The sequence below is a fragment of the Anopheles funestus genome, chromosome 2RL (assembly GCF_943734845.2).
Source record: "Anopheles funestus chromosome 2RL, idAnoFuneDA-416_04, whole genome shotgun sequence".
NCBI lineage: Eukaryota > Metazoa > Arthropoda > Insecta > Diptera > Culicidae > Anopheles > Anopheles funestus.
Window position 1 is genome coordinate 15,187,668 of NC_064598.1, and position 21,401 is coordinate 15,209,068.

Genomic DNA, 21,401 nt, shown 5'->3' on the forward strand with positions numbered 1-21,401 from the left:
AGAAAAAAGGAATCTTCTTTACTTATGTGCATAATTTTAATTAAACCAAATGATTTAATTTATATCGTTAAAATAATCATTAAAACTTTTAGTTCTTACCTTTAGATAAACATTTCAATTTATCTATTTTTATAAAAAGTTTCATACAGATGTCGCTTGAACATGACCACCCATACGTATGCTTTTCCCCACTTACAACCAGCGAAAGGTTTATATTCACCACGTGTTGCGGTACTGCGCCGACGTCGTAATGCGCCGCTTTTTGCTGGTTGGGTTCATGTCTCGGTAATATAGCTTTCATTCGAAGCTTTGTTAAGCTTTTGATTTTATATTTAGTACAACGCTTGTAGGCACAAACCGAAACACAAGTTTGTCTTAGAAGCTGATACTGAAATTATACACAGCACCAGGCGTCTCCACCGGTCGGGAGCTTTTTTGTTGAACGGTTGAACATATTTTTAAATTTAATTACGTAAATTTTCATCGGTAATTTTTAACGTAATTCATTTATTTTAAATTGACAGAAAAAAATAAAACAAACAATTAATTTTCTTTATTTATGTTTAATTATTTCGGCCTTTAGCCGTATTGTCAACCTCGAAAGGCCTCAAACTATGTACAATTTTCACAAGGCATTTCCTCCTTGTGTTCGTGCCTTATCCCGGGCATACTCGGTTAAAATAAACATTTTACAATATTTTTTCTTTACTTCACCAATTCAGTGTCAGAATAAAACGATAGTTTTATATATTTTCATATCAGTACATGTTTTATTTTACACATCAATTGTTTGAAAAGCAATGGAATATGACGGTAAAGTTAATTTAACGTACATAAAATGTAAGTACCACGTACCACAAATGTTCTGTTGTAATATTGTAATTTTAAATTAGCCAGCAATAAACATGAACCTGCATTTATCTGCATGTATCTGTCTGTGAGTTTTAAATTGTCGATATTTCTTTACAATACGAATAAATGAAATTTTGTGCAATTTTCTCACCGCCCTGCTTGGCACGGATGGTAGATTTAATCACGTCTATAATATTTTTTACAACTCATTTAACTCTTTTACTGAGCATGTCTTTTTCAATAGCAGCCTTTTCGTATAAAAATAATTACCACTCTGATCAGTTTTTTCAGAAAAATATCCGTTACATGTTTGAGTTACATTATTTCTTTTCTTATCTAATTTCTTTCGTTTTTTTTTGTTTGCCACATATTTGTTTGGAACACAGCATACACATCCTCACACAAACACATATACATACATAGTCGTACATGCAATATTCAATTCTTTCAATTCTTGTTTCACTATTGTCCCCAGTGATTCTCTGTACGAATCAGCTTTATATGGATAAGAAGCTCAACTTCTTACCTTGGCTAAATCCTTCCACACTCGGACTCGGACCGACTGTAACAGATAAAGAGAGAGAGAGAGCACACACGTTGGTTGAGAACGCGAACCGTTCGGTATTGTCAATTACAGCAACGCCACTCAGAGAAATGTTTCGTCCTCCACGACACTGGATCTGACGTTCGTCCCGTTCGCGTTCGTCCCATTGGTTGTGCTTGCTCCACCGGTCGCAGCCCCATTGGCAGGGTTACCGTTCGAGCTCAGTACCACACTGCCGCACGTAATGGTGGTGGTGATCGTGTCCGTATTGATGGTGCTGGCCAATGCCATGCCGGCCGCCGACGTCAGAGTTCCATTGTTGCTGCTGTTGTAGTTCACGGAACCTCGTGCTGGTGCAACCTGGAATGTGTTGGTGGGCATCGAATAGGTCATTTTGTACTGTTGTGCCCGTTGCGTGCAGAGACCGTAGCTGTGCGAAGGAACGGGAAAATGGGAATTGGTGGGTAGACCAAAAGAAAAACAAACCAGACAGGATATTAATGAGGAGAGTGGGCTAGTTAAGCTAGGAGTTACGATCGCGCATACTCACTTTGCGAGCAGGGAAAAGAGATCTTTCCGATATTGGACAGTTAAGATAGCGTAAAGGTACGGGTTGGCACACGAGTTGAGGGGATAGAAAAATACTAGCAAAATTTTCGACTTGCTAACACCAATCAGTGGATAGCCGGCGATCGCTGTTAGTCCAAAGAATGCAATCGGTGCCCAGCAGGCAAAGTTGGTAAACACCAACAAGGCCATCTTTTTCGCAACCGTCATCTCACCGCTGTGTGCGGTACGAGCTGCCTGACGCGTTTCCTTGCCCAGAGACAAATAAATCTGGGCGTAGCAAACAACGATCACGACAAAACCACAACCATTCACGACCAGCACCGTAAGCAGATAGGCAATGTCCAAACTATCCCGTGCCTCCATCGGCAGACAGATCGAGGTGGACGAATAGTTACTGATGCCAAACAGTGGCATCGATGCCATCGTGATTGCATACATCCAGCCAACGATCATGATGTACATGGCCGCTGACAGTTTGATGCGCCGATTCAAATAGATCGCATGGGTGATCGCAAACCATCGCTCGAGCGTAACGATCGTGAGCGTAAAGATCGACAAGTGGCTGGCGAAGACGGTCAGAAAACCGGCCACCTTACACCCAACACCGTACTGCCAATCGAACGCATAGTTAAAGTATTCACCCATAGAGTGTGCATCGATCGAAGCGATCAAGAGCAAGTATAGACCCATGCAAAGGTCAGCAAATGCTAAATTGCAGATCAGGAACTTTGGCACTGTCAGATCGCTACGGTTGGAGAATAGAACGACAACCACTGCCACGTTGCCAAATACGGCTAGCAGCACCACCACCCACACCGATCCCCGTAGCCAATGGGATCCCATGACGTCTTCGCATGGGTTTAATGCGTCCGGCATTGGATAACACTTTACATCCAAGATCCTGTGGAATGGTAAAAGAAATACATTAATAAAGCTGTCATATTTAAGTTAGAGAAATAAATAAACAGAATTACATATTTATACAGAGTTTTTTTTAGTTTAACTTTCAAATTTGTAGGCATTCTTGGATTCTTCCAAAGTAACCTGGAATATGAGGAGGTAGATGTGGGATTCTTTCGATCTTCTTCAAGAAGTTATCAATTTTGTTCTAAGCTTTCTCATCTTTCAAAATTTGTTTAGCTATTCGACATGACGGGTATGTCAATGGAGCAAGTTTTGAATAGAATCAGCTTCATTTTTAAGAAGATCCAGGAAGTGGAGAAAATCGCCCACATCAACCTCAAGAAAATCTTGTTCGACTTAAAACTTCAACTTAAAAAATAATAAATAAACTTTTGAACATGGATGACGATGCAACATTGCATTAAGACAGATACCTTAAAGTAGTACTTACATTGGCGTTAAATTACCACACAATGCCTCCATCGAAGAAATTTGTGCTACCGTCTCGTGGAACTCGCCCAAAAGTGGATTTTCCGTGTACAGTCCACCGCCCATCGTTTGATCGCCCGCATCATCCACCGGATGCCCAGTAATAGGCAGCAGGTAGGAATCGTCCACTATCTCACCCATCCTTTTATCCGACAAATCGATACCCTTCTGCAACAATTCCGTTCTAGCCGGCCGTTCCTCGGTCTCATCACTCGCCGTCAGCCGGAACCAGCTGCGAAAGTCTGGCGAACGACGATTACGATTGCTTCGCTCTAACCCACTGTCGGCACCATCACCATCGAGCACGAGCGGTGTTTCCGCACTGGATGGTACCTCCAGCTTGAAGTGTGGCGTTGAATATCCGTTCGCGATGCACCGATGCTGCACTTCGTAGAACTTCTTCAGATTGCGCTCGTGGGCGTCCGGGTCGTGACGGGCCGGGAACTTAAATGCACAGCAGTGAAACGAATGTGTCAGGTAGGCGGTCCGCAGGTTCTGCAACACATTAACGCGCAAAACAGAAACTTTAGAAGTCATAATTTGACGTTCTAATGAACCGTCTGCACAAAGCAGCGGGAAACTTTTGACGGATCGTTGCGAGAGTACTTTGGAAAGGAAAATCCCTTTTTGAGATTGTTTCATACAAGTCATTCAGCTTGCTGTTCCATTTAGTTTACAAGTTTACAAGATTGCTGACATGGTATGCTGGACCCTTGTCACAAGCATGTGGTTCATTAGATGACTGAGAAATCATTTAACTGTTCTATTGTTCAATTGTTACTATTGTCTTCAATTTAATTTCTTTACGTAAGTATTTTAAAATTATCTTATAAAAAAGAACTTTTTTTTTTTTTTTTTTGCTCGGTTAGAACGGCCTGGCCGTATCAAGACTTATTTTACCACGTAGCAGGATAGTCAGTCCATGCTACGGGGAGACGGTCCGCATGGGATTTGAACCCGGTCCCTGCCGTGTGGACGGGCGCCGTTTTTCACATGCACCACCGGGCCGCCCCGCATAAAAAAAAAAAGAACTTATTGTTTGCATTAATAATAACTCACCTTAAAGTTGTACACCGATGGAATAGTTTTCAGTGAGTGTGTATGCTGTATGCGTAGTGTTTCCAGCTCTGACAAACCCTCCGTAGGTAGTTCTTCAATAGCAGTCCCGGACAGATCGCTACAAGCAAATGTTACGAATTAAAGTTCGTTCGAAAAGTAATTTCAACTGTTTCTACTTACAGCTCTCTTATGTTATTTATACCCACGAACGCTTTTTCATGGATTTCTTTCAACTTGTAGTTCATTTTAATACTCCTGCCAAAGAAAGAAGAAGCAAAATAGCCATTGGCACATTGACTAGACACACACACGCACCGCAACAGCTGAAACATTACTCACAGTTTCGCTATTTCCGATCCGTGGAATGCCGATCCGTGTATTTCCGTCAGGGCATTATTGTCGAGAATTCTGCAAAATGTATCAAAACCATTCAAGTCACATCGCTTCTTACACTATTCCGCCCTAAAGTCGTAATCCGATAAACTTACAGCTCGTCAGTCTTCAGTTGTATCGATCGTTCGTAAATTTCGCGAATCTGATTTCCATCCAAATCACTACGGGAGGCAAACACGGCAAGCATAAATACATAAATACATGTGGTTTACAGTAGGCGTAGGCGCACTTGTACATCAATATGTTACTGACTCGGTACGATGGAAAGCATTAGGGAACGGCTTGATGGGCATGTGTGTGTGTGTGTTGTCTGTACCAACAAACAACAAGCGTGAACAGATGATGATGATGATGATGATGTGGATGCTAACGATGACGGTGGCGATGATGGAAGAGTTGATGGAAAAGAAAGCGTTCGAAATAGTACCATTCTTAAAATAGTTCCCCTGGACAGCTCCGTTAACCTTGGGCTGACGATTTGAAGAAGAAAAAAAAAGGCATGATCGACCGAGATGAATGGTGATGAGGTGGTTCTAAAGCCAATGCTACCGTTAATGCGTTGCCCCATTGGAAACATTTTGTACCATAAATAATACACGCATGCAACACAGTTCGCACGGAAGCATAACACAAGTTTGTAATCCGAGTTTCACCATGCTACTCACACCATATGCATGATTATGTGGTCGGAGAGAACGCGCAGGTCAGGCACGGCGAGCAGTCCGCTGTGTATAATCCTCCTAGTTCCCGAACGACGTCCATCACCATGGATTCAATTGTGAAAATTGGAAAACAATAGGAGAATAAGAGAGGGAGAGACATAGAGAGAGAGAGAGAGAGTTAATAAATCAGTTCAACTTTGGGAAGTGCATTACCGGACAGACAACAAAAACCAGGACGCGGAATCAATATCTAGCGGTTACAGATATAAAATGGGAATTTCTGTCTATAAGAGCACAATAATATGGGAATTATTGTTTGGAATTTAATTACCGTACACCACAATAGGGAGCGAATAAAACCATACTTTCATACCTTTCCAACCGAATGATTGATGTTATATAGTTAAGTAAAAACCCATCTATAATTGAGAAAGACCTAAGAGCATTCGAGTTCTGATTATTGAACAAAAATATTCTAAGAACATAAAATGAAATATGGTAATATGGTAATTCAAATCTAATCTTCCAATGTAATTCAAATTTAGCTTCCATTTTTCAAAAAGCACGTAGTTATAACGAATCATACCAGGAACAACGCCCGGAAATGGTCTCATCTGTCCTAATTAGGTTCAATTTTGATTTATAACGAATTGCTGAAATATTGCTTTAGACAGCTTCATTATCGCCAAGGGAAACAACATAATCTCCACAATTTGTCCAAATTGAATCGCTTCGCTGGTTTAATTGATTTTAGTTATTAAGAACAATGCGTTCCCATCTTTGTTATCATTCTACCGTTAAATTAAGTTAGTGACCATTAAACTTAACTAAACTTGACTTGACTTAACTAACTTTGACACGGATTTTAATTGCTATCGAGGTTTGTAGAGATGTTTCCCGAAAACAAAAAACCAATCTGTGATGTGAAAGACACCTTCAAGATTGTTCTATCTTTAACTTCAATCAAACTAAAATAACTCATAAGCTGTGAAACTTGTTTCTAACCATCCTACGGACATTCTTTCGATTTTTCCGTCGCTTTATTTCGCTTGCCCACCGCCCATCCATTGGTAGGAATTTATCAATTTTAGATTTTAGCCCTAAAACTTTCCAAGTGGAAAAAGTTATAAAAATCACAAAAGTTAATTTTTTTTGCTAACCAAACATTCTGCCGTCAGACATTCGGAAGGAAAATGGCTTTCATTCCTCATAAACCGCTCACGCTGAAATAAGTGACCCTGTGCCAGCGAAAAGCTTCACCTGTTTGGGCTTTAAAGAATTAAATTTTGCACACAACAGCAACATTTCCAGCAAAACAAACTCCAAATTAGGTTTTGTTTTTATTGGATAGAGTAGAAAGAAAAAAACTATGAACCGGTCCGGGGGTTTTTTACTGGAACGGTCTCGGCGAAATGGAACCTCGTAGAAGGGAGATGTGGATGATATTTATATTCTTTGGAAATTATATCAAAATCATATCAGGCGTTTGTTTGGACAAAATGGAAAGCGAAATCGTTTACTTTCGTGAAACGTCTCAACGTAGCTTAAAACGTTTGTCATGGCCAGAGTAATCGCATTTTCTTATCCAAAGAAAAGGGAAAACCATTGGAATCCATATTTGTTACTTTAACCAGAGAGAAAAAATGCCATTGTTTTTGTGTCGGTTTGAAAAGAAATCTTTAAAAAGAATTCAACCTCTCCCCCCTGATACAATTTAATAATACTTACAACGTTTTCAGCTTCATCGAAATTCCTTCAAACACATCCGCGGGTAGAAATTCGAGCTTTGGTGCGTGTGCAATGTAGAGCGTACGAAGGTGGCGTAACCGTGAGAAGGCGGCCGGTTCGATGCGATGAAATTCCCGCAGGTAGATGAAGAACAGATCCTGCAACGTGTCCGCATACACCGTCAGCGCGTTGGTACGCAACCGCTTGATGCCAACCTTTTCCAGCGTCAACCGTTGCATGCCGGTCAGCTTCTGTGGCACACGCACTATCGATTGCCCGAGGCAACGGCACTGTACCTCACCCAACGCTTCCTCGGTCGAATTCCAGCAACGGCATTGGCCCCGTTTCAGCTCTATCACCGGCACCGTGCCCGTTTCCAACCCATCCGGTGCCGGTTCTTCACGCGCCTGTTGCCTGTACGTGCCATTGCCGATGTCCAGCAGGACTGACGCATTGTTGTTACTAGCGTCACCGGTTCCGTCCGGCATCACCGATACCAGCTTTCCGCCGACCGGGATGATCACATTGGCGTGCGTCGTAACCGCAACACTTGCGGTAGTTTCCACCACCGCCAGTAGGCGACTTCCTGCCAGCAGGATACCGACTGACCACAACCAAACACCCACCGTACGGTGATACTGTCTCCCAGCACGGTCCAAGCGCACTGTCATTATTTTCTTTTACACTTTCAAAATAGCTCCGAGTGCCGGATGTTGGCCGGAAACGTTTACTTTCCGCCCGTGTATACACTGTGTTCACTTTCAACCTTCACCAACGGTTTGGTGGTTTGCACGCACCCAAAAAAAGCTCAAGGGATTTGTAAGCGGAAATCGGCTACCATTGTCGGGCAAGAAAGAAAAACAGCGTGGACAACCAACAACGCGGTTGCGGTTGATCGAAGGCAATCGCTTCACGTGATTTCGTTCTCAAATACACCGACCAGCAAGCCGGCCGTCTGTCGATAACTTTGCGCGTTTACACCAGCGTCGAACCAGAAGCGGTCAAATTTGATTGTCATAGTTTTTTTTTTGTTGTTTTGTGTTGGTTGGTGCGTTACACCGGCACACACCGGAAGGGATCCGTACCGAGGCGCAATTCCGTGCGTCCTGCAATACCTGTAGAAAAGGGGGAAAAATGTTGAAAGTAACTTTTTTGCTTAACTTTTCAGTATAATTTAAACTTCACGTATATTTTCTATGAATGAAAGTTTAATTTTTTTTAAGAAAAAAAAATCAAACCCTCCATGGTGGAATGTTTCCATTTGAAAGACTGACACATCAAAGAGCACGTGAATATTTTTTTTTGTATAAAAATTGAAATTTTCACTGAAGAAAATCAGAGTACTTTAAACAGCAGCAGCAGCTCAAATCATGTGCTTGTTGTAGGAAAATTAAAAATAAAATGGCAGACGATTAAAATTGGAAGAACGGACGATTTAATAATTGAAAATTTAATATACTTGCCTGTTTGTTGAAAAGAAATTTATTTAAAAACGAAAACTCCTGCTAAATGAGAAAATAGTACGTCAGGAAGTTCTGGGTAAGGATTTAATAAAAGTTGTTTCAATAAAAATGCGTTTGATGATTTTTTGTACATCGCTGGGGTTTTCTCTTTGATTAGAAATTGATTTCCATTTTTGAATCAAACATTCCAGCAATTCTAATCATTGAGAGAATTCAATAAAAAAAATTGATTACTTTTTAAAACATTAACTTCCAACCAAGCATGAATCATTCATTGACAATTATTTGCAAAAGGGAAGCGAAAAATCGCAACAACAAATCGGCTAACACTTCAATCTAAATTAAACCGATTGTCTGATGAGCATAAATTAGTCCAATGTTTTTTTCCTTAATCAATCACAAGAAAAAGGTTTACGCTTAACTGTACAAGCTTTCCAAATCATTGGCTCCACGGCATAGCAAAATGCTTGCGCTGAACTAATGAAAAAAGTATTTCCATCAAGCTCAATCTTATTTTCGCAGAAAAAATGGAGGCCACCTTTTGGCCAATGGTGGTAGGATTATTGTGCTGCAAGATGTTTTATTTGCTTTTTTTTTGCTCCCCATATTAGGACGCAACCCTGAGAAGCTTGATAAGGGTATATCCGGTCTCGCACAAGGTCTATCCTATCGCTCTGGTATTCATGGAACAATATAGCTTCAAATTAAATTTATTGTGTGAGGAGAAAAAAAGTATTAACTATTCATGCAAGGACGAGGCACATGGAGCACATGTGTTTAGGCAAACAATTCCGTACATACATTACTATTATTAGCTTAAGGGAATGTTTAGGGCTAACAACAGCAAAAGCTTGTAAATATGTCTTTTCATGAAGTTTGTTTAGTAAATCTAATTGATTACAATAGCTTCTACGCATTGTGAGTGATATTTAATAATTAAAGTAATCTTCTTAAGCATAACAAACAACCGCATGTAGAGTGAAAGCTCTAACGCACATAGAATCTGACTCATTTCAATTGAAATCTGGCCACAAATTTCTTCACACGCTGACAGAATTATTTCCTGCGATAAAACCATTAATTACGCTCGCTTACAGGAAACGGCACGCGTCTCGTATCCGTGGTCACGATCGCTGCGTTTGTTCTAGGAAATTCGCCTACAATCTTTCAAGAGCAAGAAAGTTCCCAATTAACGTACACTTTTTCTGTTACCTGACGCTTAAGCCTGCCCTCTGATAGCCAGGCCTTCCTCTGAGATTGACTTTATTTTCGAGAGAGAGAGAGAGTGTGGGGAAGATTTTCTTTCGACACATTTTTTCTGATATCATGAATAAACATAAATTCTCCTAATGGCCGCCGAAACTTGAGCCGATCGAGTGTTCGCAATGAAGATAAATCTCATTAACGCATCTTAACTAAGAAACGAGCAACATTCGAAGCTGTGAGTAAGAAAGGAGAAGAAAAAAGGAGAATCGGTCCTCAAATATTTTCCTCCCCACTCAGGCATAGTGAAAATGAAAAAGAAAAAAAATCTCTTGTTGAGGAAGAAAACAAAAAAACCACTCCACATAACTGAACTGCCACATCGAAAAAACGAAGCATAAAAATATGTTCGTTATTATGTTACTCTTTATCGACAGCATTTTTAAGGCACAAGAGAGGTTTGCAGAAATTCGTGGAACCGAAAGAAATGCTTTTCCTCTGCATCTTTCAGGCATGCAGAATAAAAGACCAATTCAAGGGTTTTTGCTGTTTTCTGCTGGTTTCTTAGCACGTGCTACTCGTGAAGGGATCCATGCTTGATGGCTCGTAAATTTTTACTATCCAACTGTCGGTGTCCAACTCTTCCTTCCAATTCTTTATCTCCCGTTCAGCCTGGTGGTCCAATTTGCCCTAAATCCGTAAGCTCCAAATTGATCGGACCTGGGTAGCATCTTCCAATATAAAACCACTTCTTATCAATTTAACACTACCGGCGAACGATTTGGAATGGAATGCGATAGCTTTGTGCGTCTGGTCGGTGCAATTATTTCTAACCGATACACTGAAGTACGTCATCGTCTTGGTTCGTGGGTCACCTTTTACTACGTCTCCGACTTTATCTCCGTAGCTTATCTGCAAGCAAGTATCTGCTTTATGAAATAATCTTCAATAATTTCAGTTCTTCCCGATCGTTTGCTTTGGATGTTTGGATCAAAATATAAACAAACAAATCCAAAACAATCTGCTAAATGAAGTGCAATGTGGACGATTTGCTCATTTATTCCTTCTCAACCAGGTGTTTCCATAATCTGGGCGAAACGAAAGACGTTCATCATGGGCAATTGCTTCGCATCTCATCGCTTTTATGCAAATCGTTGCTTTCTCCTTCATAAAATATAGTGCGCTATTGACTATTTTCCTCCCATGGGTGCCCTTTGTCTGGGTTTGATATTAATTGAAAATTTCACTCATCTGCAAAACGCTTCTCCGGAAATTGCGCTTCAGTTAGCCCAGGTTCAAAAATCCCCCAGCGGGACCACGTCAGATTTCATTGCGATCCTTTTCTATTGGTCCATTTGTACCCTGCTTGAAGCAATATTTTCAGCAAAATTTCCGAGTCAGTACATTTTGGGAATGCTTTTTTCCTCGGAGCAGAAGAAAAAGAGTTACATGAGAATACAGCAAAAAAGCAGATGAATAATGCGTTCATTATTCTGACCATCCTAATAGGGGATGCAAACAGGGTGCAGATTTATCTGTGTTTGTCAGATAAGTGTGTGCGTGTTTTGCAGCTTTTTGCGTGCTGGTAAAGCTGATGAAAAGCATTGAAGTGGTAAATATAAATACCTACACAGGGTACACCCCGATTTAATATTGTATTACATTCCGTACGTCGACTAAATCTCTCATATGTGATTATGGCACCATGGTGAAGAAAATTAATAATAGTTGCGAGTTTTTTTGCACACAATCAACATTGTAAAGCTTCATTTCAATTAACATATTAATTTGGTGAAGCCGTTAAAGATCAAAGAACGATCTAAAGCGAAATCAAAGCGAAATAATTAAGTTTTTTTTTAAACAAACACCAATCAATATTCGATTGAATTACTCTTTTACGCACGTAACATGAGTTTCGTGTGAAAATTGTTAATATCAAAAGGTAACATATTCATTTCCCAGGTTTTCATTGTGGTTATAACTGAAAAATGAGTTTACATTGTTAGAATGTAATTTGTTTTTTTAATTAATTTAGAAAAACAATATATATTTCTTCATAACTAAAGCAAACATTTTAACCTTTGAATGCCAGTGTTTCAAGTAATCAAGAAAGAACAATTTATTACAAACAAAAATATTAAAGAAAATGCATTAAATTATTCTTTTCGCTATTTAAAATTCGTACTACTGATTGGCGTAGCCTTTCTTGACAAATAAAAAAAAATATTATTAAAAAAAACCTGTCTTTATAAAGTTTATTGTTTCTTAAATTAAATTACCCCTATGGAGCAAAACCTATCAATTATAATCAATTAAATTAATTTCTATGTACCAACTGCTAATTATGCTTTTATTTGACAATTTATTTTCATACGACAACCCCCATACATTGCACAGTTTAATATGTCTGTATCCCATCTGTACGTTCAAATGCGATGTTCCCACACATTTGCATACATTTCCATCCATTAGCCATTTGCCCACGAACCATGCAACCCGCTTATCCCTCTGTACTGCCGTAGGAATGGCCTCCAGCGAATGAACTTTTGGAGCAGCCAACGCTCAACCAAATGCATATCACCGTTAACTAGGTTTTTGCGATGCGCAACCATTATTGAGATGGCGAAACCATGAAACCATGGTGCATTTCAGCAAATGTCCCTCTTTCATTTTGTTACTGATTGCATTTCCTTCACGGTTTTTCATCAAATTAGCAACCACACTCGGTTTTGCACCCGGGTTTTGTCTGGTCAGTCTTTCTCAGGATGGTGTTTTACATTGCAAATGTTATAATTTTATCTGTGGTGAATATTATGATGGGTTTTACGAGCTCGACCACACGTTTTACTGGACGTGTAGTGCTTCATCCTTCCATGCTTTTTGCGAAATGATACATCTTGATTGCTATCTTGTATACGTTTCCTCCATGATGGTGTGAAAGAAAATTTTTATGCATTCTTATGAAACATTTATTGCAATATAAATGTAACCTCTGCTTACCTGTGAAGACTGCAGCCAACGCGTTGTCCATCAGTTCGCGCCTTGCTGTGGTCGCGCGTAACACAATAAAAAAACCTTCTAAATTACACCAAAAAAACCATCTGAAGATGTGTATGGGTTTTTATTTACTTATTTCATGTCAAGTGGCTCGTGTTTCGCGGTGGCCCGCACCGCTTTGGCAGACGATTTGCAAACCTTAAATTAGATCATGATCGCACGATACGTGCAAACAAAAACCCCAGCACCGGGGGCCCAGTCTGAGCCGATGTTTGCTTTCGCTTGTGTCGAAGGACAAATGTTCGCGCCAAACACCAAGCCTCGTATCAACGGGGCACAATCACGACTTAAGCACACGCATTTACATCCACATTTACAGTGCTGGAAACACACTTAGCTGCTAGCCACGACGACAGACACCAGTGGAACAATAGAGACGTCGATCTAGATGCTGCTCGCGAAGAAGACTACGCCCGGAGGAAATATTTGTGACATTTTTTTTTGTCGTATTCAATTTCATCTATAAAAAACTCACTCCGCTGGCACTGTAAATTAGCATCGGGGTGATAATTTGGCTCTGTACCGGACCAACCATCTCGCTCTATGCTAGCGGACACACAGCCCGTATCCAACCGGTAGTAGTAGTCTCACAAAAGCCCAATCGTCGTTGTTTTGGGACGTGTGCAGGCAGAGGAAACCTTGTACATTACTACAGCAGCACATATGGCCACATACACCCACACACACACACACCCACGCCCACACACGCACAAATATTACACTGAAGCAACTGATCTTCAACTGAGCAGTGGCACTGCAGCAGAACCAGCCAAGGCTCTAACCGAATCACCCGATGAGGGTTAAGTGAACACCGAGCGCACTGGCACTGGCCGTCTCCAGCTGCCTTATTACACACGCTTATGGGTACGGGCCCCGTTACACCATTTCCCAACCGGACACGATTTCATTAATTAAGCCCGCCAATTGATATTGAACTGCCTCCACCTCGCTGTTTAGTATGAGGGATTGCCTCCTTTCGAACAATTATCGCACCACAGTGAAATTCTATACCCGCACCCGGACAGTAAACGAGTTACCGTAGACCGGCACTGTGCCATGGAACGGCCGGAACCGTAGCAAAGTCACTTTATCGTTTGGTTCGACTATCGGATTGAACCTGGAAAAGTCCGTCCGGGTGCAAAGTCACGAGCACACTAAACGGACAAACATCAACCGCAGCAGCCAAACCGACCAGCGAGTATACTGAACCTCGAATACGAACGATAAATTCGGGGACGGTGTGTTCATCGCGATCGGAATGAACTTCGATAACTGCCGCCGTTGGTGCGGGAAAATTGTTTTCCTTTGGTCGCTTAGTACGTTGGCCTTTTGATTGCAATTTCTTTTACATCTAAAAAAAATTACCTTTTAATTTCTTTTTTTTTTGTCATTTACTTAGGTAAATCATTAATTTAATTTCAATGAAATGAGCAATGAACAACTACGAATACGAATAGAATCCGATTAGGCATCTGGCGGCTGTCTATGACGGGCAAACAGATTTATGTACATGACAACCAAATTTTTTTTCATTTTTATCAAACATTTCAAGCCGAAAATGACCAAACAAATCCACTAAGATGACTTTGCAAGCACATCCTGCTTACACACCCACCAGAGTGCTATTTTGTTTGCAATTGAAATGTACATCGGTTTTCTGTTGCTCGCTTTTGTACGAAATTGATCGCACGTAAACATCGAATTGACGCATGTTTACCTTTAGCATGATACAGGAATCAAATCATTAGGACAACATTCACGGGAGATTCGGCCATCAAAGCCATCCTCACAGCTTGTTTTTCGGAGGAATTTTTATTCCAATGAAAGTGACCAAATGTTCGATGTTTGTGGGATTTAGACCTTTTTTTGCGAAATATCAATACGTCAAGGTGGTGGTTTTTATGTACATAAATTTGATTAAAAATAAAATGTGAAATAGTGAACGAAGAACGAGAATTATGTACTTACCTTAGATGCTGTGTGATATGTCAGGGTGTTCTAGAATAGAATAGACATCAAATAATGAGTTAAGAACTGTAAACAGGACAAAGGATTAAGGTTGTAAAATATGTAATATTCATTGGATGTATGTAATGTGTAATATTCACAGTTCTTTATTAAACTATATATGTATTTATTGAGAATTACAACCAGTCGGAAAGGCCTCAAACTAGTTACAGTTTCCAAGGCCCATTACCCAAGTTGCGGTAGTTATTCCACGGGATCAGCTCTCAGATGCACATGAGAGAGCAGCGGATAAATTATATCTATTTTAACATACACCACGACCTAGTTAATTGCATATAGATTATAGGTTACTAAGCAGCTTATCTCGCTACAACGCTTTGTCTATTCACTGATCATACGAGACTTGACTATAATTCTATAGTCTGGCCGTTTTTAACAATCAAAATGTCATAACACTTTTGAGATGCAAATTTTCTTCACTTTGAATGTAATTTCGAAACTATAATATAATGTATGTATAATCATATTTAATCACTTCTATGTATAATTTCTTGGAAAATCATTTCCAATCACATTTTGCCGTATCCATAGAAAATTCAAAACAAAAACATGTAACTGTGCTTTCAATAGATTTTCCCAATTTTTTCATGTAAATATGGAAATGGAACTTCATTTTTGTTGCTTGTACAATCGTGTCCATAACATATTGCACAGTTCTAGTAAAATGTATTCGCATGTCTAAAAATATGTTATTCACGCAAAATGATGTATCCATCGGTAGAAGCAAACGAAAACTAGTTCAATCTAGTCTGAAAGCATCGTTCCACACGTAGGTGCATCAATTAGCGAAATTCAATACATTAACCATTCCCAGCTGTCGATGTTCAGCAATCTGTTCCGACAAATCTCCTCCAACGGACAAACACACTGCCACATGCTAAAGACGTGTGTTCGATCCTCTAATTCGCAATGTCTATTTTACTCACACATCAACCAAACAAAACCCATACACACCAACAGTCCAATAAAGCGAATGTATAAAATCTGGTGCTACTGAAAAATAATTAACGCCATCATGGTTCGAAAACAATCCGAATGCTGGAATGTTTCCGCCGAAATGCTCTCCAAAAACTCGAGCGCAATTAAAGGCTCGCGAACTCGCCACCGTTGTTTGTGTTTGGTGATGCGTGATTTTTCCTTCATCTCCAGGTGGATGGTTAAATCTACCTGGATTACCCCCTTTCATTATAATGCAGGTGACCATAAGCACCTGTCCATCAACACCGCTTAGAGTGGCTTTTCTTTATTTTTGACCTACGTTTTGCCAGCTGGATTAAGCGGTTGAGTACGTAAAAATGGACGGTATTAAAGATGAAAGCCGTTGGTATGCTCGCCTGTTGGTCGTATACAGCTCCATCTGCTGCCCTGCTCCATCTTGCCATTTACTGTGGCATTCTTCAAAATATTCAGACAGGTGACAATGGAACAGATAAACAATCGTGTTCATCCCGAAGTATGCGTCACGATTCCGTTCGGCTGCAACTGCCTCGGATGAACGTTGTTTCTGCTACGAACATAACGTGCATGTGTACATAGTGGCTAGGCTTATGTTTTATCTGCCTGCGTATGACCACTTGTTGCTCACTACCAAACGAAAGGTACTCTCAGCACATTCATTAGCTACCTACGTGTACAGGCTGCATCTTTGAACAAGGGATTGCATTTCAATTAGAAATGCTCTTTTACTATGGTTTCCGGTACTATATAAACTAGGCACCGGACAAGCCTACTAAACTGAGTGCCTCAGGGCTTCAAAAACACACAATACGTAGTGTCTGTGAAGCACAATAGTCCCTGTCAGAGCTGTTACCACCCAATACCGGAAACGTTCGCTTTAACACAAGTTAAATGTTACGAACAGATTGTGCCACCTCCAACACCAGAGTGTCCTCGCGAAAACAGGAAATGTTAGAGATCGCCCCGCGTTTTTTTTTTTTGTTGCAAATACCATTCGAGCCCGGGCAAAGCAAATCATTTCCCAGGGTAAACAGAACGTGTCCCACCCGCGCCCGGCCGAACCGGGCCAACGCTGAGATGTTCGACTGCTTGGACACGCGAGACGGTTCACCAGTCCACTGTTTCCACTACCGTAGCGCGCTGAATGCAAACAATACCCTTTTTGCAACGAGCTCAAACACCACCACGGAAAACCGACGCCATTTACGATGGCTTGCATAGGGACGAAAGATAAATAATATTTGACTTGAAGATGCGTGACTTTGAGCAGTAAAAACTAATGATGGGCCGGGAAAACAGCACCATTAAATGATGAAGATGAACCACCAATCTGTCCATCAAATAAGTGCTTGGAGATACGCTGTTGAAATTAGCATTCGGCTTAGGAGAGATGTGATTTTTGTGCTGATTCACTACTTATAAAGTGATGGGAAAGATCACTCAATCAGTGACGGAGCAAACCAAGGTATGAAGCGACTAAATTTTGGATGAGTTTTCTTGGAAAATTTAGGTAACAGAAATAGGATATCCTTGCAGTAAGTGTTCTTGGAATTTACAATTGAACTCTCACGTCCTATTCCACGAACATTTTGCAAGAAAGTGTAGAGTTGTTTCAAATCAATTCACAATTAATTTCATTTTTTAAAAAAGAATTCTATTTTTTGCTTTACATAAAATATTTTGTACATTCTTTTAACTATTTTAATTCAAAATGAGTAACATTGCTTGAGTAGCATAACATTTAAAGATGCATTATTGTGGTTTCTTTAACATTAAACAAAGAACATCGCATTTCAAAATTGAAATTCCAACAAGTGAAACGAAATGCAACTATATTTCAAACAATATAGCAAAAAAAAAAAAAACAAACGAACGAACAAACATGCACAGCAACGCAATAAAACAAATCATACATCATGCGGAAACGTATACTCAAATGCCAAAAACGCCTAACATAAACTAATCCCTCCACCAGCTCAGGTCCAGCCTGGGAATCTCGTGTGCCGTACAATCCACCGGCCGATTGCCATCGTGCGGAAGACCAAATGCATCCGGCAACACGTGCATCCGATGTGGATCGCCTGCATTAGCACATATCAACGAGGCCATAGTCACGCGCTGAATTTCCTTCAGCTGGGGTAACGTAAAATGGCCCGGATTGGTTTCGGGTCCGTTGCTATAAAAGTACCGATCACCATGCTGAAACTTTGAGAATTGATCGGCGATCAGTTCGGCAAATGTTTCCCCAACAACACCCCCGTCAACCGGAGGTTCTAGAACACCGCCCACGTACAGATCCACATCGTCCGGGTGGGAGTAGAGTGAGCGTAACTTCTTACCCAACTCGGTTCCAAAATCATCGAACGAGCTGGCACTTACTTTACCTCCCAAGCGGCGATAATCATTGTACGGTCGAACGGCATGATCCCGTCCGCGCTGAATGTTTATGGCGGCCAAATCGACACCATACTGTTTGCCCGGCTTAACATCAAGAAAGCGTGTCAAACTGGTAGAAAATAGTTCATCCACGGACTGCATCGGTTGGTGTTGTAGCGCCTCAAGAAGATCATCGTAGAAGTGTTTCTCGCGAAATCTCGTCGGGTTGAGAAAGGTACGCCACGTATCGACAGGACCATCCTTTAGTCTGGAAGAAGCGTTTGAGTGATCATTAGGAACTCCATACCGTCGGTGGCGAATCTTCACTTACTCCAGCTTGGAAGGTACCGTAGAGTGTCCGAACCGGAATGCTGCTACAGTAAACTCGCTCGATACGGCAGGATTCGTGTGATGGTTGTAGAACTCACTGTATGTTCCATAATCGGGCAAATGTAAGCGATAAAGCGATGTATACCGTGGTCCAATAACTTTGGGCAGATATTCACCAAAAGCGATGTGCTGTAACTGGGCGACAACTATTCGTCGAGCCTCCTGGAACACCGTACCATCACTCCAGTGTGGATTCAATTGCTGCAAACGCCTTGCCAGTCGGTTATGTTCACGCAGAAATAGTGTGTGAACGGCGACAAGTGAGATCAGCTGGTTTGAACGGCCATCCCCCGTTAAGAAGCACATCTCTGCACCCGGATCACAAGAATCCTTCGATCGATCGGGCGGTGGCAGCTCGTTGTGAAACCGTTTGTGAAACAGGGACTTTAAACGGCCACCTTCGTGAGCCCGCAGTTCGTGTGCTTGCTTGCTGCTGGTACCATATATAGGTGAACCATCGATGAAGTGACTTACGCCGGACATTTGTCTACCGTGACCTACGGCACCACAGTCTCGCATCGGTGCCACAGCTGATCGCATGAAGTGTATACAACGAACCCCGTGCTGAGAGTAGAAATCATCTCCACTGGACACCGGAATTGGCATACACCCGGGGGGAGCATTCTTTACCCGGCCCGTCCCATCCTCCGTGCAGCACTTGGCCTTTATTTCGATCGCTTTATTGCGCGAAAAATCGTGTGCCAGAAACTGTCCAAACTGCATGAACAGTACGTTACGGGACGCGTGCGGATGGTTCAGATCGGCAAACAGTGTGGACGACAGTTTGCGAGCCGACGGTAGATAACGCCCGGTGTGGGAGACAATGCGTGGCGCCCAGATCCCATCACCGTACGCTGGCGGAAGTAAACGTTCCATCGGATATCCTGCCGAACCCCAAAGACTTCCGCCCGGTTCAACATTATTGCAGCGTCCATCAAAGCGACGGTAGCGTGAGTGTCCCTTCTCACATGGTGGCCCCACCAGACAACGCTTCGGTCGTTGGAAATGTTGTACTGTTGCCGTTCCGTTCGTGCTGCAAAAAAGGGAATGAAACAGAGCAAAAGCCTTCAATCAAAACTCCACACTGGCTTCCCACACTTTTGCCAACGCTTTTGTAACGATCTCATTTACATCTTCTCGAGAGTCTGCCATGTCAGCACCTCCTGCAACCCTTCCTGTACCAGCTCCGGTGAAAGTACATCGTCCGGTAAGGACAATCCACCGTGGCCGTGTGTAACCGGGGACATGTCGTCGAGCAAATCAACTTCGGTGAAGAATTTTTCCATTTCTTGGTATGCAATTTTCTGTGCGCGTTGTAAAAGTTGTTCTCGTTCGTGGTATGACATGTTCGACACTGAAGGCGATCCGTTGGTGCTATTTTGAATAGCTGGTGTTGACGGACAACAAATGCCATTAAATTCTCCATTCAGTAGCGTACATCGACGCCAAACCGAATTTTCCCAGCGACGTTCGGTTGGTGGACGTAAGTGCGGTGGACGTGAGAGGTAGCGGACGATGGCCATTCGATCGACTTCCGGACATTGCAACAAACGCACACAGAAGCTGTGCGGTGGACAAGAGACCTGTGACTGAGTAGCTGCGTGTATGACGAAAAATAGATTTTATAATGAGATAATTATGGAACGGAAATTAAATTACATTACAATAAGTAGCGCTTGTAATGTTTTGATCGCAATTCTATTTTTAAAATGGCATCGATAGGTTTGTTTTTTTTTTAAGTATATCATTTCAATTATGTTTAACTGTACCTTTTTTCAGCAAAAAAAAAGTTTAAAATTAATCATCTTTGTCATAAAATTACTACTTGCATTAGAATATATTTTTAATATTAAAAACTGAAGGTCACTTTTCCTACGATTTCAATATCATACTTTTGTTCTAGGATATGTAAAAAAAATACATTTCAAGCACAAAAACAAGTTAAAATAATCAAAAGAAATGTTTTGACAATGACAAAAAACACGGTCATTGCACCATTCGATCGAATTACTAACACAAGTGGACGTGTTGGTGCAAACATCTCCAAAAAGGCACGTGCTGCCGTACGTTGCAACAGATTTTTCTCCGGAATAAATTTTGTACATGGAACGAGGTTATCTAAATTTATCTCAGCTGGCAGCTAAAGCAAACACTAGCTACAGCTACTAAACAAATTTACCAGCTGCCGCAATAATCAGTTGATTTTGCAAGTAAATAATTTGCTGCTATCGAGCGTCCGCTTACTCACCGTTGGCTTCGGACTGGGTGTGTAAATCATTCGCACGCATACCATCGATCGTGGCCAGCGTTTCGGAAATGCAAAGTACTATCGTTACACCGAGCGCTAGTATGGAGTGTTTCATCTTTCGGTCGTTCGCTTCTGCCAGTATGGTGTTCGATAATTGACCGAACATGATTAAATTAAAGTTTGCGTAAAAAATAACACTAGCAAGTAAAAGCCATTATTTGGGGTACAATAAAAAACCGAACGTCACTAACCACAGGAACATTAAACTAGGCGACCGATACGGTTTGAAGGGCGTACTGTAAATGAGACTAAACGAAGTGGTGCCTAAGTTAGTGGCAGATTTGCTATCCTTTTTTGGCCAGTTTCGTCGGATATAGGAGTCGGATTATCACATCGGAAGATGAGAAAACATCGCACCAAAACGGTCAAACGGTGCGTATTGCTTGATTCGTTTTGCATAATATTTTAGATATTTTTCA

The 21,401-nt window shown here is 41.2% G+C and overlaps 2 protein-coding genes across 4 annotated transcripts; both read right to left on the bottom strand.

The window, feature by feature from the left end:
- Window positions 1-525: 525 nt before the first annotated feature.
- LOC125764946 (thyrotropin receptor) lies at window positions 526-14,759 on the bottom strand. 3 transcript variants are annotated; one of them, XM_049429707.1, is made up of 10 exons: window positions 12,867-14,759; window positions 7,201-8,315; window positions 5,476-5,550; window positions 4,906-4,971; window positions 4,757-4,825; window positions 4,598-4,672; window positions 4,418-4,535; window positions 3,321-3,853; window positions 1,947-2,867; window positions 526-1,826 (listed from the first exon to the last, which is right to left on the bottom strand). In XM_049429707.1, exons 2-10 carry the CDS (start codon window positions 7,869-7,871, stop codon window positions 1,499-1,501), a joined length of 2,856 nt encoding a protein of 951 aa, XP_049285664.1. In that variant the 5' UTR covers window positions 7,872-8,315; window positions 12,867-14,759; the 3' UTR covers window positions 526-1,498. The 3 variants fall into 3 exon arrangements, with proteins under 3 accessions (XP_049285664.1, XP_049285665.1, XP_049285666.1); XM_049429709.1 differs by having other exon boundaries at window positions 1,605-1,756; XM_049429708.1 differs by lacking the exon at window positions 12,867-14,759 and having other exon boundaries at window positions 7,201-8,439.
- Window positions 14,760-17,245: 2,486 nt separating this feature from the next.
- Window positions 17,246-21,206, bottom strand: LOC125764964 (chorion peroxidase-like). The gene is made up of 4 exons (XM_049429732.1): window positions 20,923-21,206; window positions 19,806-20,271; window positions 18,616-19,707; window positions 17,246-18,552 (listed from the first exon to the last, which is right to left on the bottom strand). Exons 1-4 carry the CDS (start codon window positions 21,086-21,088, stop codon window positions 17,868-17,870), a joined length of 2,409 nt encoding a protein of 802 aa, XP_049285689.1. The 5' UTR covers window positions 21,089-21,206; the 3' UTR covers window positions 17,246-17,867.
- Between the last annotated feature and the right edge of the window lie 195 nt (window positions 21,207-21,401).

Excerpts from the sequence above, each read along its gene's own strand:
- LOC125764946 (XM_049429707.1), bottom strand. The coding sequence starts at position 7,871 with ATGACAGTGCGCTTGGACCGTGCTGGGAGACAGTATCACCGTACGGTG. Across the intron at positions 4,673-4,756 it reads GGATCGGAAATAGCGAAACT|GAGTATTAAAATGAACTACA; the intron begins GTGAGTAATGTT and ends TTTCTTTGGCAG. Across the intron at positions 4,536-4,597 it reads ATAAATAACATAAGAGAGCT|CGATCTGTCCGGGACTGCTA; the intron begins GTAAGTAGAAAC and ends ATTTGCTTGTAG.
- LOC125764964 (XM_049429732.1), bottom strand. The coding sequence starts at position 21,088 with ATGTTCGGTCAATTATCGAACACCATACTGGCAGAAGCGAACGACCGA. Across the intron at positions 19,708-19,805 it reads TGGCAGACTCTCGAGAAGAT|CACGAACGGAACGGCAACAG; the intron begins GTAAATGAGATC and ends CCTTTTTTGCAG. Across the intron at positions 18,553-18,615 it reads ACGGTACCTTCCAAGCTGGA|ACTAAAGGATGGTCCTGTCG; the intron begins GTAAGTGAAGAT and ends CGCTTCTTCCAG.